Source organism: Pantherophis guttatus, chromosome 18, assembly GCF_059756535.1.
Source record: "Pantherophis guttatus breed Tessera chromosome 18, ASM5975653v1, whole genome shotgun sequence".
Taxonomy (NCBI): Eukaryota; Metazoa; Chordata; class Lepidosauria; order Squamata; family Colubridae; genus Pantherophis; species Pantherophis guttatus.
In genome coordinates, this window is record NC_142080.1 from 9259164 (window position 1) to 9271705 (window position 12542).

Here is a 12542-nt window from a genome sequence, read left to right on the forward strand (position 1 = left end):
AGTTTTGCGTGTTGTCTGAATGCAGCCCATCTGCCTTGGAGCGTAGTTCCTGCTTTCTTAGAGCAGCCTTCCCCAGCCAGCAGGGTTGATTCTCACTCCCTTAGAGAAAACTGAGCACGTAGGGTTCAAGTCAATCCCCTCCCTCTTCCTGCTAAAATCAAACCCTATTGGCTCTCTCGCCTTGTGATTGACAAGGGAAGAAGCTCTCTGGCCTCTGCGATTGACATATATGGAAATATATGGTAGTCCTCAACTTACGATCACAACCGAACCCAGCATTTTCACTCCAAAGCGGGAGCAGTTAAATGAGCATTGTCGTTCAGTTTTACAACCTTCCTTGAACACTGTCATTAAGTGAATTACTATAGTTGTGAAGTCCATGACACGGTCGTTTAAACGAATCCAGCTTCCCCATTTGACTTGGCTTGTCAGAAGGTTGCCAAACTGCAACCATTTGCCAGGGATCCAAATTTTTGATCACGTGTCCACGAGGTCGCTGCCTCGGTTGTAAGTGTGAACAACGCAGTAAAATCTCGGTTTAACCGATTCCGATTTCTCAATTTCCAGATTTAATAAGTAGGCTTGGTCCTCGATATATCCCTTAACAATGCACAAAAGCTAGTTTTTACGTATAATTAGGCTTTGTGCTACATGCGTAAGTCCTCAACGTAAATTAATGCCTTCGCTCCAAATTGCACTAAACATCTGCAAGGATTCTGCATTTATTCCCCCGTAATCTACTACGAACCGAGGCAGATATAAATGTATGCAAATCCTTAAAAATTGATGTCGTCGGTGACATTTCCGTAACGACGCTAATGACACAATTTTGTGTAAGAATCCAAAAAATGTGCAGCGTTTGCCTGCTTATGATGTCAGGAGGCCTTCAATGACTTAAAACCCTTTGACTTAACAGACAATGGATTTACATGTCCATAAAGTTGAGTTTAGCGTAATCCAGATTAAGAGTGTGTGAATGCAGATGCGGGGAGGATTTTGTGTGTGTGTGTGTGTGACAGGAGCGGATCAATCTTTCATCCGTAGGACAAATTCCATGCTCCCCCCCCCCCAAAAAAAGAGGAAAGAATTCCAACCTTCTTTTAAAAGTCTTTTAATTCTCAGCGTCGGGAATAAAGTGAATTTTCTTGGAGGGAGGCTGGGGAAGGAGGGAGCCAGTAGCCCATCACCCTGCTCATCCAAGGGAGTTAACTCTGTCTTAAAGATGCCCAGACGTAGCTGGGAACCATGGGTATTGTGTTGCAGAAACTGGGTATGTCTAGTTCGATGAAAATAATGACTATGGGTGCCCCAATATCTCAGGGGCTGCCCCAAAGAAGAGGAAGTCAAGCTCCCTGGCTAGGTGGCTCAGTGGCTAAGACGCTGAGATTGTCGATCAGAAAGGTCGGCAGTTCGGCAGTTCGAATCCCTAGTACAGAACTCCTGCGTGAACAGGGGGTTGCACTAGATCAGGGATCAGCAACCTGGAGCTCTGGAGCCACATGTGGCTCTTTCACCCCTCTGCTGCGGCTCCCTGTCACTCAAAATATGCATCACAACCGCCAATGTGCGACACCCACTGACACACGATTTATTGAGCTTTTCCACCCCCGGTAGGCCAACCATGGATAAATCCAAGAAAAGTTTCAGAAGAAAACAGAACGTTTAATTCAACTACATATGCTAGTTTTGTGGCCGCTCAGGAAATAGTCAGGTACGGGAAGGGTTTTGTGGCTCCCGGTGTTTTCTTTTCTGTGGGAAACGGGTCCAAATGGCTCTTTGAGTGTTTAAGATTGCAGACCGCTGGACTAGATGGCCTCCAAGGTCCCTTCCAACTCTGTTACTGTTTAAACTGTTTAAGCTATTCTCCAAAGCCCCTGAGGGTAGGACAAGAAGCAATGGGTGGAAACTAATGAAGGAGAGAAGCAACCTGGAATTAAGGAGAAATTTCCTGACAGTGAGAACAATTAACCAGTGGAACAACATGCCACCAGAAGTTGTGGGGGCGCCATCACTGGAAGTTTTTAAAGAAGAGGTTGGATAACCATTTTGTCTCAAGTGGTGTAGGGTTTCCTGCCTAAGCAGGGGGTTGGACTAGAAGACCTCCAAGGTGCCTTCCAACTCGGTTATTCTGTTCGTTCTGATGGCAACTCATTTGGGCAACACTGCTGCTTACAGATAGTCCCAATCGTAAAAACAACCCCTTTGGCAGATGCTGTATGCCAGAGGTATGGAACTATGGCCCCTTTGTGACTTGTGGATTTCAACTCCCAGAATTCCCAGCCAGGATCAAAATTCGGCACTATGCCATTTCTTTTCTGGGAAGGGTGCCGAGAAGAGCAACAAAGACGATTAGGGGGCTGGAGACTAAAACATATCAAGAGCAGTTGCAGGAACTGGGTATGTCTAGTCTCGTGGTAAGGACTGGGGGTGGGGGGCACGATAGCAGTCTTCCAATATTTTGGGGGGGGCTGCCACAAAGAAGAGGGGGTCGACCTATTCTCCTAAGCACCAGAAGGCAAAACGAGAAACAATGGATGGAAACTCATCAAGGAGAGAAGCAACCTAGAACTAAGGAGAACCTTCCCGACAGCTGCGATGCTTCACTTAACAACGGTGGCGAAAAATGGGCTAAAACTCCCTTAACTGCCTTGCGTAGGCAACGATCCCTTTGGACCCATCTGTGGTCGCAAGTCAAGGACTAGAAGTGTAAGTTGAGCCCAAACTTGGCCTTCCAAGTTGGAATGATATTTGTCAACCCTCCCGGAAAACTTCTGAGGTTTACGATTCGGTGTCCACACAACTGCACCAACAGAAAGAATTTTCATTTTTTTTCATTTTATTTGATTTATATACCGCCCTACTCCCGAAGGACTCAGGACAGTGAACAGGCACAAGATAAAACACATAGAATACAAAAATTTAAGAGCAGAAGTAAAATCGAATTAAATCAATTTAGCCCAAGACAAATTTAAAACCCCAGGTTAAGAACAAATTAAAATTTATATTAAAATTTACATTAAAAAGAGAATGGGAGAGGTTAGGCCAGACCAGCCTGGGGAAATAGAAAGGTCTTGAGAGCGCGGCGGAAGGTGCGCAGATCCGGGATCCTCCGTATCTCCGGGGGGAGCTCGTTCCAGATCGTAGGTGCCCCCACAGAGAAGGCTCTCCCCCTGGGGGCCGCCAGCCGACATTGTTTGTCCAACAACACCCGGAGGAGCCCCTCTCTGTGAGAGCGTACTGGCCGGTGGGAGGCCGTTTGCAGCAGCAGGCGGTCCCGTAAATAACCAGGCCCTAAGCCAGGGAGCGCTCTAAAGGTAACCAAAACCTTGAAGCGCACCCGGAAGACAGGGAGCCAGTGCAGCTCGCGCAGGAGAGGTGTTACATGGGAGCGCCATGTGGCTCCCATAACCACCCGTGCAGCCCGCACTCTGCGCCAGTTGGAGCCTCCGGGTGCTCCTCAAGGGGAGCCCTATGTAGAGAGTGTTACAGTAGTCCAGGAAGGATTTTGCAGCATCCTTCCCCTGGAGTGGGGAGGGAATGGGGATTTTGCAGTATCCTTCCCTGCCAGACCCACCGTGCCATGCCAGTCTTGAATGTGCAATCTGCCCCCAAAGAATTCTGTAAATGCTCAGTCAGTTAGGTTTACTTCACCAGTGTTCAGTGGGTTGTGAGAATGCAAAGAGAACCTGCACACAGATTACCTAAACAGGTCAATAAACAATCCAGCAGATGGATTTGCAAAGCCTGCCCAATTGTTTTTTTTTTAAAAAAAAAAAAACACGAACCGTGGTTAGTTTGTTCATAGGTTAGCATATTGTCTGAATTCAGCCCGTTTGGTTCCTGGATGGATCGTTCTATCTAGGTAATGTATTTAGAAAATAGGTCAGTTCAGCAATTGAGTTAGTTTTCCCCAAAATAAGACATCCCCTGATAATAAGCCCAATCGGGCTTTTGAGTGCATGGCAATAAGGCCAAGCGCTTATTTCAGGGTTCAAAAAAATTTATAAGACAGAGTCTTATTTTCGGGAAAACATGGTAGATAGATAGACAGACAGACAGACAGACAGACATGGATTAGAGGGAGGGTAGATAGATAGATAGATAGATAGATAGATAGATAGATAGATAGATAGATAGATAGATAGATAGATAGATAGATACCCTGTTTCCCCCAAAATAAGACATTCCCTGAAAATAAACCCAATCGAACTTTTGAGCGCATGGCAATAAGGCCAAGTGCTTATTTCAGGGTTCAAAAAAATATAAGACAGGGTCTTATTTTCGGGAAAACATGGTAAATAGATAGGTAGGTAGATAGGTAGACAGACAGACAGACAGATGGATTAGAGGGAGAGAAGATAGATAGATGGATGGATGGATGGATATACCCTGTTTACGCACACAGATTACCTACCTACTTTATTCTTAGATAATAATATCTTTATTAGATGTTCGTCTTTTAAAACTGGGCCTCTAATTCACACAAGCCATTTTCCAAAATGGAGGGCAGGCATGAGATTTGCACGTCACCTGGACCCAGGCCGTAAATTCCTCTGTTTCCTGGGTTCTCCCAATCCAGGTGGGTTTGCGATACTCGGCAAACTCCCCCCCCAACCCCACCCTAACAATCTCCCCCCCTCCCCTTTAACCCTACCCCAACATCACCAGCTGCAGCCATTAAGCTTGCGCATTGACCTAGTTAAAAGGGTTGTGAGAACTAGCTAATAAGGAAGAAAGAAAGAGGGGAAAAAAAACCCAGCTGCAATCAAGTGATAATTCCAGGTGGATTTTCCTCCGAACATCTCAGTTCTTGCCTATTAAACAGCAAGTGAGATTGTTGTTTTATTATTATTATTATTATTATTATTATTATTATTATTATTATTATTATTATTATTGCAGCATCCACCATCCCCCCACCCCCACCCCCAGGCGCTGGAGATTGAGATGGCAGGAAATCTGCAAACGTATGACATTTAATTGGGGTAGAAAGCAGTGCCGTTAATCATAGCGGGGCGAGACGAGCGAGCCACACCGCTCCGCTCGCTCTGCCGATGCCCTTGCGCGCCGCCACCGGCTCTGGCACAGCCCTTCCCTGCCTGCCGTCGCGGCCCAGCCCAGCCTGGCCCTGCAGCTGGAGGCTTCCTTAATGAACTCGCTGCCTAACAGCTGGGAATAGCTGGCCGTGTGTGTTGCACAGCTGGGGACTCTTCGCCCTGCACCGCCCAGCTGCAGGTTACAGGCAGGTAGATAGGTAGAACATGCCTGGATCAGAGGTGGGATTCAGCCGGGCACACGCCAGCAAAGCACATACGTGGACAGGGTGCGTGCGAGCAAAGCACATTTGCGAACCGGTAGAGAAAGTAAGTGAATACCAGCCCTGGCCTGGATGATGGCAGTTGTTCTCTAACCCAGCCACCTTCAACCATTTGGGCACCAAGGACCGGTTCCGTGGAGGCAGGTTACTCCGTGGACCAGTGGGGGACGTGGTTTCATGTGCATGCCTGCATATGAAACCGCTTCGCTTCTTTGCGTGGCCCGGTTTCTGACATGCCACGGCTCAGTACCGGTCCAAGGACCAGGGGTTGGGGACCCCTGCTCTAACCTATAGGGAGGGGCTGGTACCCCCTACATTTCTCCCCTGGAGAGATCCTAGAACAGTGCCCACACCCATAATTCAATGCGCCCCACCCCCCGCACCTGCGATCCCCCTGCGCTCCCCCCACTTTTGGCACGAGATGGCACAGTGGGCCCAGTAGGCCTGTTTTTCACCCTCCCCAGGCTCCCAAGGCTTTTTTGGAGCCTGGGGAGGGCGAAAACAGCTTTCCCCAGGCCCCCGGAGGCTGGAAACGACCCGTTTCCCGACTTCCGGTGGGCCCACAAGGCCAGAAAATTAGCTGGCCGGCACACACATGTGCGCTGGAGCTGAGTTAGAGGAATGCTGGCATGCCCACAGATATGGCTCTGTGTGCCATCACGGTCCTAGAATGAGGGGCCCTTGGTGCTCTCGGAGCTCGCTTGCTCTCTTGCAGACGGTTTGTGACCCAAACTAGGTAACATCATCAGTGCAATTAAGGAGTGCAATTTGCTGTCCCTTGTCACACTGGCACTAAAATACGGGTGTCAAACTCAAGGCCCGGGATCCGAATCCAGCCCACGGAGTGTTTAGATCCAGCCCGCAGGGCCAACCTGGAAACAGCGAAGGACCACCCCACGTTGCCTCTGCCAGCGAAAACGGAGCTCGAGAGAGCCGCCCACGGCCCTCCGAGGCTCCATTTTTGCTGCCAGAGGGTTGCAGGAGGCCGTCGTAAGCCAAAAACTGAGCTCGGGAGCCCGTTTTCTCTGGCAGAACAGTCGGGCCCCCACAGGTGTCCCCGACACGAGTGATGTTGAGCTGGCCACGCCCACCCTGGCCACACCCACTCTGCCTCACCGAGGTCAAACAGAACCCTGATGCGGCCCTCAATGAAATCGAGTTTGACACCCCTGCTATAAACTGACAGCAAATTGCACTCCCTACTAGCACTGATGATGTTACCTAGAGCCGAAGAAGCTTCTCGGATGAGAAGCGAAACCTCTTCAAAGAAAAAAACCCCAGAAAGAGGTCCAGTTGCCTCTTTCAAAAGTCACCCTTTTGGGGCAACGTTCCTGAAATTTTATCAATCCAACTTATTCGATTAGCTTCCGCTTTTTAGGCCTCTTGCACAAGCTGAGAAAAAGAAAAATGGGTTAATTCCATTTAACCTTTCAATTTAATTCACCAGGCGAACGGGGGCGCCGTGCTAAACTCAGCTAAGGAATTGCGCTGCGTGAAAATCTTCCTCTTCTTTTCCTGCCTGAAAATGTTCGGAGTGCCGACATGCAAAGGGCTTCCGAGCATTTGTGTACCTGTGACACCAGAGGTGGGATTCAGCCGGTTCGTATCGGTTCGGCTGAATTGGTAGCAGAGATCGCGAATGGGCCCGCCCACCCCGTCTCTATGCCATCCTATTTACACATGTTTTTGAGGCTGGGGGCATGCGTGGACGGCACGCGATCGAGCAAAGTGCGTGCGCGCAAGGAGCACATGTGAAACAAACATGCACGCCCACGGCGAACCGGTTGTAAGGATATTGGAAACCCACGGCTGCGTGACCCACCCGTGATGGAGATAAAAACACCGTTTATTCTAGCACAAAATAAACCTGTGGATGTTTGCGTCTCCTTCCCTCTTTCCCTAGATTAGCCGTGCCATTTTTAACCTTTTAACATACTCAGCCAAGTGAACAGTGCTGTGCGAATTCAGCTAAGGAATAAAAATTAGGCATAATCTTAATCCAGGCTCTCTACCGGGAGGTGGAAATGCTTTTGCAATGGCCAGGTTTGTCTATCGACCATCCTAAAAGTTGCTGAGGCCAGAAATACTGGCTCAGATGGTTAACCGAAATAGATTAACAATGTAAAACGGTTGGTAGGGACCTCGGAGGTCGTCTAGTCCAACCCCTGCTCAAACAGGATCATTTCAGACAAATGGTTCTCCGGTCTTTTTTTTTGAAAACCTCCAGTGATGGAGCACACATAACGTCTGGTGGCAAGCTGTTCCACTGATGAATTGTTCCAACTGTCAGGAAATTTCTCCTTAATTCTAAATTGCTTCTCTCCTTGATGAGTTTCCACCCGTTGCTTCTTGTCCTGCCCTCAGGTGTTTTGGAGAATAGCTTGACTCCCCCTTCTTTGGGGCAGCCCCTGAGATATCGGAAGATTGTGATCATGTCTCCCCTGGTCCTCATTTTCATTAAACTAGACATATCCAGTTTCTGGAACCGTTCTTTATATATTGAAACCTCCAGTCCCCTAATCCTCTTTGTTGCTCTTCTCTGCACTCCTTGTAGAGTCTCAAGTTCTCAACATCTTTTTTTTTCATAATAGCCAGATAAATCTCTTCTAATTGTACTCTTATTTATTGGCTCCCCCCCCTCCACACACACACTCCAAGGGATTTTGAAATACACTGAAAACGATCAACAAAATGACCTCAAATCCCAATGTTTTCTTTCCAACCTGCTATTCAAAGGCCAAGCATGGCCTGCAGCTTGAGAAAAAAATTCCAACTTTCCAAGAAGGATTTTTCCTTGTTTTCCCATTAAAAAATAGGGTCTTTTCTCTCTCTCTCTCCTTCCCCCTCTCTTTCTCTCCCTCTTCCTCCCTCCCTCTCTTTCTCTCTCTCCCTCTCTCTCCTCTCCCTATCCTCCTCTCTCTCTCCCTTTCTCTCCTCCCTCCCTCTCCTTCCCCCACTATTTCTCTCCCTCCCTCCCTCTCTCCGCCTCTCCCCCTCTCTCCTTCCCCTCTCTCTCTCCTCCCCTCTTCTTTCTCTCCAACCCTCCCTCTCTCCCCTCTCTCCCTCTCTCTCCCTCCCCCTCCCTTGCCCCCTCTCTCTCCTCCCCTCTCTCCCTTTCTCTCCTCCCTCTCCTTCCCCCTCCCTCTCTCTCCCTCTCTCTCCTTCTCCCTCCATTTCTCTCCCTCCCTCTCTCCCCCTCTCTCCTTCCCCTCTCTCTCCTCCCCTCTTCTTTCTCTCCATCCCGCCCTCTCTCCCCTTCTCCCTCTCCCTCCTCCTCCCTTACCCTTTCTCCTCCCCCTCTTTCCCCCTCCCTCCCTCTCTCTCCTCCCCCCCTCTCTTATATACACACACACATACACACTTCAAATCCACTTTTCTGCCTCTTCAGCCCAGATTCCCTCTTCAACTTCTTTTTGGGTCTTTTTTGGCTGTTGTTTTTTTTCCCCATTGTATTGAGGAGGTAGTTCTTTGCTAAGGACCTTGGTCACCTGTTTCCTATCCGGGGATCCCGTGGGAACGCAGGGAAAGCTATTATCACCCCTCCTTGGGAGAGGGGGAAAAATCAAAACACCCCATTTCCCAATCATCCACTTTCGCCCCCATTTTGCACAAGGCCAGGAAGGTCAAATCCAGGATCAATTTGGGGGGGGGGGGGAAGGAAGAAAAAAAACCAGAGAAAGCAGGGCTCTGCCATCCCAGCTCCGACCAATTCTCTGCAAAGTCCTAATTTAGTTTATATCTTCAAATCCTCAAATTTGCAAAGAGCTAAAAAAAAAAAATACGGATTTGAAACTCCCCAATGATTTTAAGTTTTCGGAACATCGAAGTGGGTGATAGGGATTTTGGGGTGCAAGAAATCCTGGGGGGGTCCTTTTGGGGGGGGCGGCTACGGGAGGAGGGAAGCGGCAAAGGGGTACCGTTATGAGGAAGAAAAAAAAAACAAGCAAAAGAAATGAATCTTGGGAAGAAAGCGAAATTTAAAAAAAATAAAATAAAAAATAAAGGCAAGATGCAGAGAGAGAGATGTTTAAAAGAAACGAAAAGAAAAAAAAAAGTTGATTTTTCTCCAAAAAAACATTCTTACCTAGTTTTCTTTTTTGTAATTTTTTTTCTTCATGCTAATATCACACGGCCTATTTGTTGATGTAAGTTGACTGAATTCCGTGGTTTGCTCTCTTATTTTTTTTAAAAAAAACAAAAAACAAAAAACAAACAGGGAAAAAAAAATAAGGAAAAAAAAGAGAGAGAGAGAGAGAGAGAGAGAGATTGAGAGAAAGAATATTTTAGTGTTTTAGCCGAAGAGGATGGGAAAAGCAATCAGCCAAAGAGGGTGTTACTGGTCTTAATTCTGCTGTTTTATCTGTTTAATTTTTTTTTCTTTTTTTTTTCTTTTTACGGATTAAATGACTTTTTTTTAATTATCTTTTTCTTTTCTTCTTTCTTTTCCCTTTGATTATGATTTCTCTAGACAAAAATGAAAAAAGAAAAAAAAAAGGGAAGTGGCCAGGGACCAGAGTCAGTGGGGATTGGCTAGCAGCTATTCTTGTGGTTTGGCGCTGTCTTGTGTGCACGTGGGGGGGACCCCGTGGCCGCGTGGCTGACCCTTTTCCCCCTCTCTTCTCTTCCCCCTTTTCTCTCTGTTCTAGGAGGTGAATTAGTCTTACCCATAATAACCGAAGACTCTCTAGACACCCCTCCAATTGCCACGCGCTCACCTTTTATCCCCCTGCCTCCCACCTTCGGCCCCTTCCTAACCGTAATCGAAACCACCAAAGATACCATCTCCCTCCCGGCTCAGCCGAAGCCCCCCTGCCTGACCGACCAAGACGACAGCGATTGCGAAGAGGGCATCGAAGCCTCGGGGTACGCCTCCGGCGAGGTCTTTGACTCCAGCCTGCCCCCCACCGACGACGAAGATTTTTACACCACTTTCCCCCTGGTCACTGATAGGACCCCGATGGGCCGCCCCGATGGAGGAGCCGCCAAAAAACCCCACGGATACCGCCCCAACCTTAGGACAGGATTGCCGGCTTCGCCCTCCGGCCCAGACCTCCTGGCCTCCACCACTTCTCCCACCCTGCTCCACCGTATCCCCGCAGGCAAAATGAACAACCGCGAGCCCCTGCGGCCCCACCCCGAACACATCCCCCCTTTGGCCACCTCCTTCGAGCCGGACAAGCTCAACCGTCCCAAGTACCCCGTTATAACCTCTTCCCCCGATTTCCACAATCTGCCCACAGCTAACCCCACCGACCCCGGGGAGAGGGGTCCCCCCGGCGCCGTGGAGGTCATCCGGGAGTCCAGCAGCACCACTGGCATGGTGGTGGGCATCGTGGCAGCCGCCGCCCTCTGCATCCTCATCCTTCTCTATGCCATGTACAAGTACCGCAACCGGGACGAAGGCTCCTACCAGGTGGACCAGAGCCGTAACTACATCAGTAACTCGGCGCAGAGCAATGGCACGGTGGTCAAGGAGAAGACGGCCGCGGCCCCCAAAACGGCCAGTAAAAGCAAGAAAAACAAAGACAAGGAATATTATGTCTGAGGCCCCCCCCTGTCCTCAACCCCACCCCAAATCCCTGCGTGCGCCAGAGAGAGAGAGACCCACATCCGAAGGAAGCGCGCAGTGAGACTATTCAGACATGCATTTCCCCCCCCACCCACGCCCCCCCCCAAAAAAAACTTTCTGGAGAGGAGACCTCCCCAAATGCCTCGCCACTCCGAACGGGGGCCCGTCCCCCCCCCCCGTCGCCCACCCTCTTTGGTTCGCTCATCTCGTTCTCCTTTTACGCCCTCCCCTCGCAAAAAAAGACCAACAAAAAGAGAGAGAGAGGGAAACAAAGGGGAGGTGAGAAGCTGGCAGGGCCCCCCCCCTCTTCCCTCCTTCCCCCCTGACCCTTCCGACCCCGGAGGATTGTCATTTTTTATTCTCCCCACCCCGTCCTAGGCAGACTTAAAGGCAAGGGTTTGAATTAGGGCCACAGCGGGGCTGCCTCTCGCCCGAAAGAGGGACGGATGGTGCCTGGACCGCACAAGGAAGAGGATTAAAAAAGGGTTTGGGGGGGGGAACACAGAATCACAGCCCCTTCCCCAAGTGGGACTGCAGCCGGAGTGATGCATGGCCAGCCCTAAGGCAGGCAGATTGTGGTGCACCCCACCCTCAGCAGGGTTTGGCCCTTTGATGGAGGTGGGGAAAAAAATGGGGCTCCCTCCCTCTGACCGCACCCCAGCCACCCTCCCAGCTGCTCTGAAAGGAATCCTCAGCCGGAGCCAGGCCTGACCCCTGGACTGGCCAAGGGAGGAAGGCGAGGGAGACCGCAAACCCTCCGTCCTCCCTCTTCAAATCGTGGCCTGGCCTAGCCATCCTCCCACCACCCCTCCTCTCGTCCTTTAAGCTTTGATTTCCTGGGAAGGCAGGAGAGAAATGCCAAGAGGAAGCAGGGCACTGTGGGGTGTTGGCAGCCCAACCTCTCTGCAGGGGGGGGGGAACCCTCCCGATTGCCGAATGCCAACCGGATGGGCCCCGACTTGTTCCCAAAATGGGGGAGTTCCAAATCACGCTGTGTTTTTTTTTTTAAAAAAAAGAGGGGTGGGGGTCCTAAGAGGTTTGACGCCCATAACTCGATGCCATTGTGAACCAAGTTGTGGGTGGCGTGATGTACCCCCGTTTCCCCCCCCCCCCCCGCAGCCGAGCGGGACCGACATTGGCCGGAGTTTTGCATTCGGGAAGGGGTTCGGCCACCCTCCCGCCATCCGCCATGCCTCCCACCGTCGTCCTTTCTAGGTCTCCCTTCAAAAACCAAGGTGCTATATTGTGTTCCTTTTTTTCCAAAATGGTGTTAAAAAGAAACGAGCATGTCAGATCATGAGTTGTTATTTTTTTTGTTTTTGTTTTTAAACTTTGTTTTGCTTTTGTGAAAACCGGGGGGGAGGGGGGTTCGGCGGGTGCGGGCAGGCCAGAGGCCGAAGGAAGACGCAAGAGTGCCCGGAGACCCGACTTGGAGCAAAGCAGTTGTACAACGGTGATGCCACGGATGTTCCCCAAAAAGGGGGCAGAGGTATGATTTGGGGTAGTAGGGTCCCTCGACTGGAGCCAACTTCCTGGTTCTGCCAAAATTGTAGAGTAACCTCAACAGGGAGCCAACGCGAAGAGAGAAAGCCATAGATCAGAGATCTATCTATAAATACGACGTTATATATGTACAGAGAGAGAAAGAGAGGTGTT

The 12542-nt window shown here is 49.8% G+C and overlaps 1 protein-coding gene across 38 annotated transcripts in view; it reads left to right on the forward strand.

Annotated features, from left to right (window-relative positions):
- Positions 1-12178, forward strand: part of NRXN2 (neurexin 2) — a 493176-nt gene extending 480998 nt beyond the window's left edge. For 30 of the 38 annotated variants that reach the window (XM_087881005.1, XM_087880976.1, XM_087880996.1 and 27 more), the window contains one exon: positions 9964-12178. In XM_087881005.1, the coding sequence (XP_087737131.1) occupies positions 9964-10862 (899 nt within the window). In that variant the 3' untranslated portion in view covers positions 10863-12178. The remainder of the gene's footprint in view (positions 1-9963) is intronic. The other 8 variants (XM_087881008.1, XM_087881014.1, XM_087881009.1 and 5 more) reach the window with 1 other exon arrangement.
- The last annotated feature ends 364 nt before the right edge of the window (positions 12179-12542 follow it).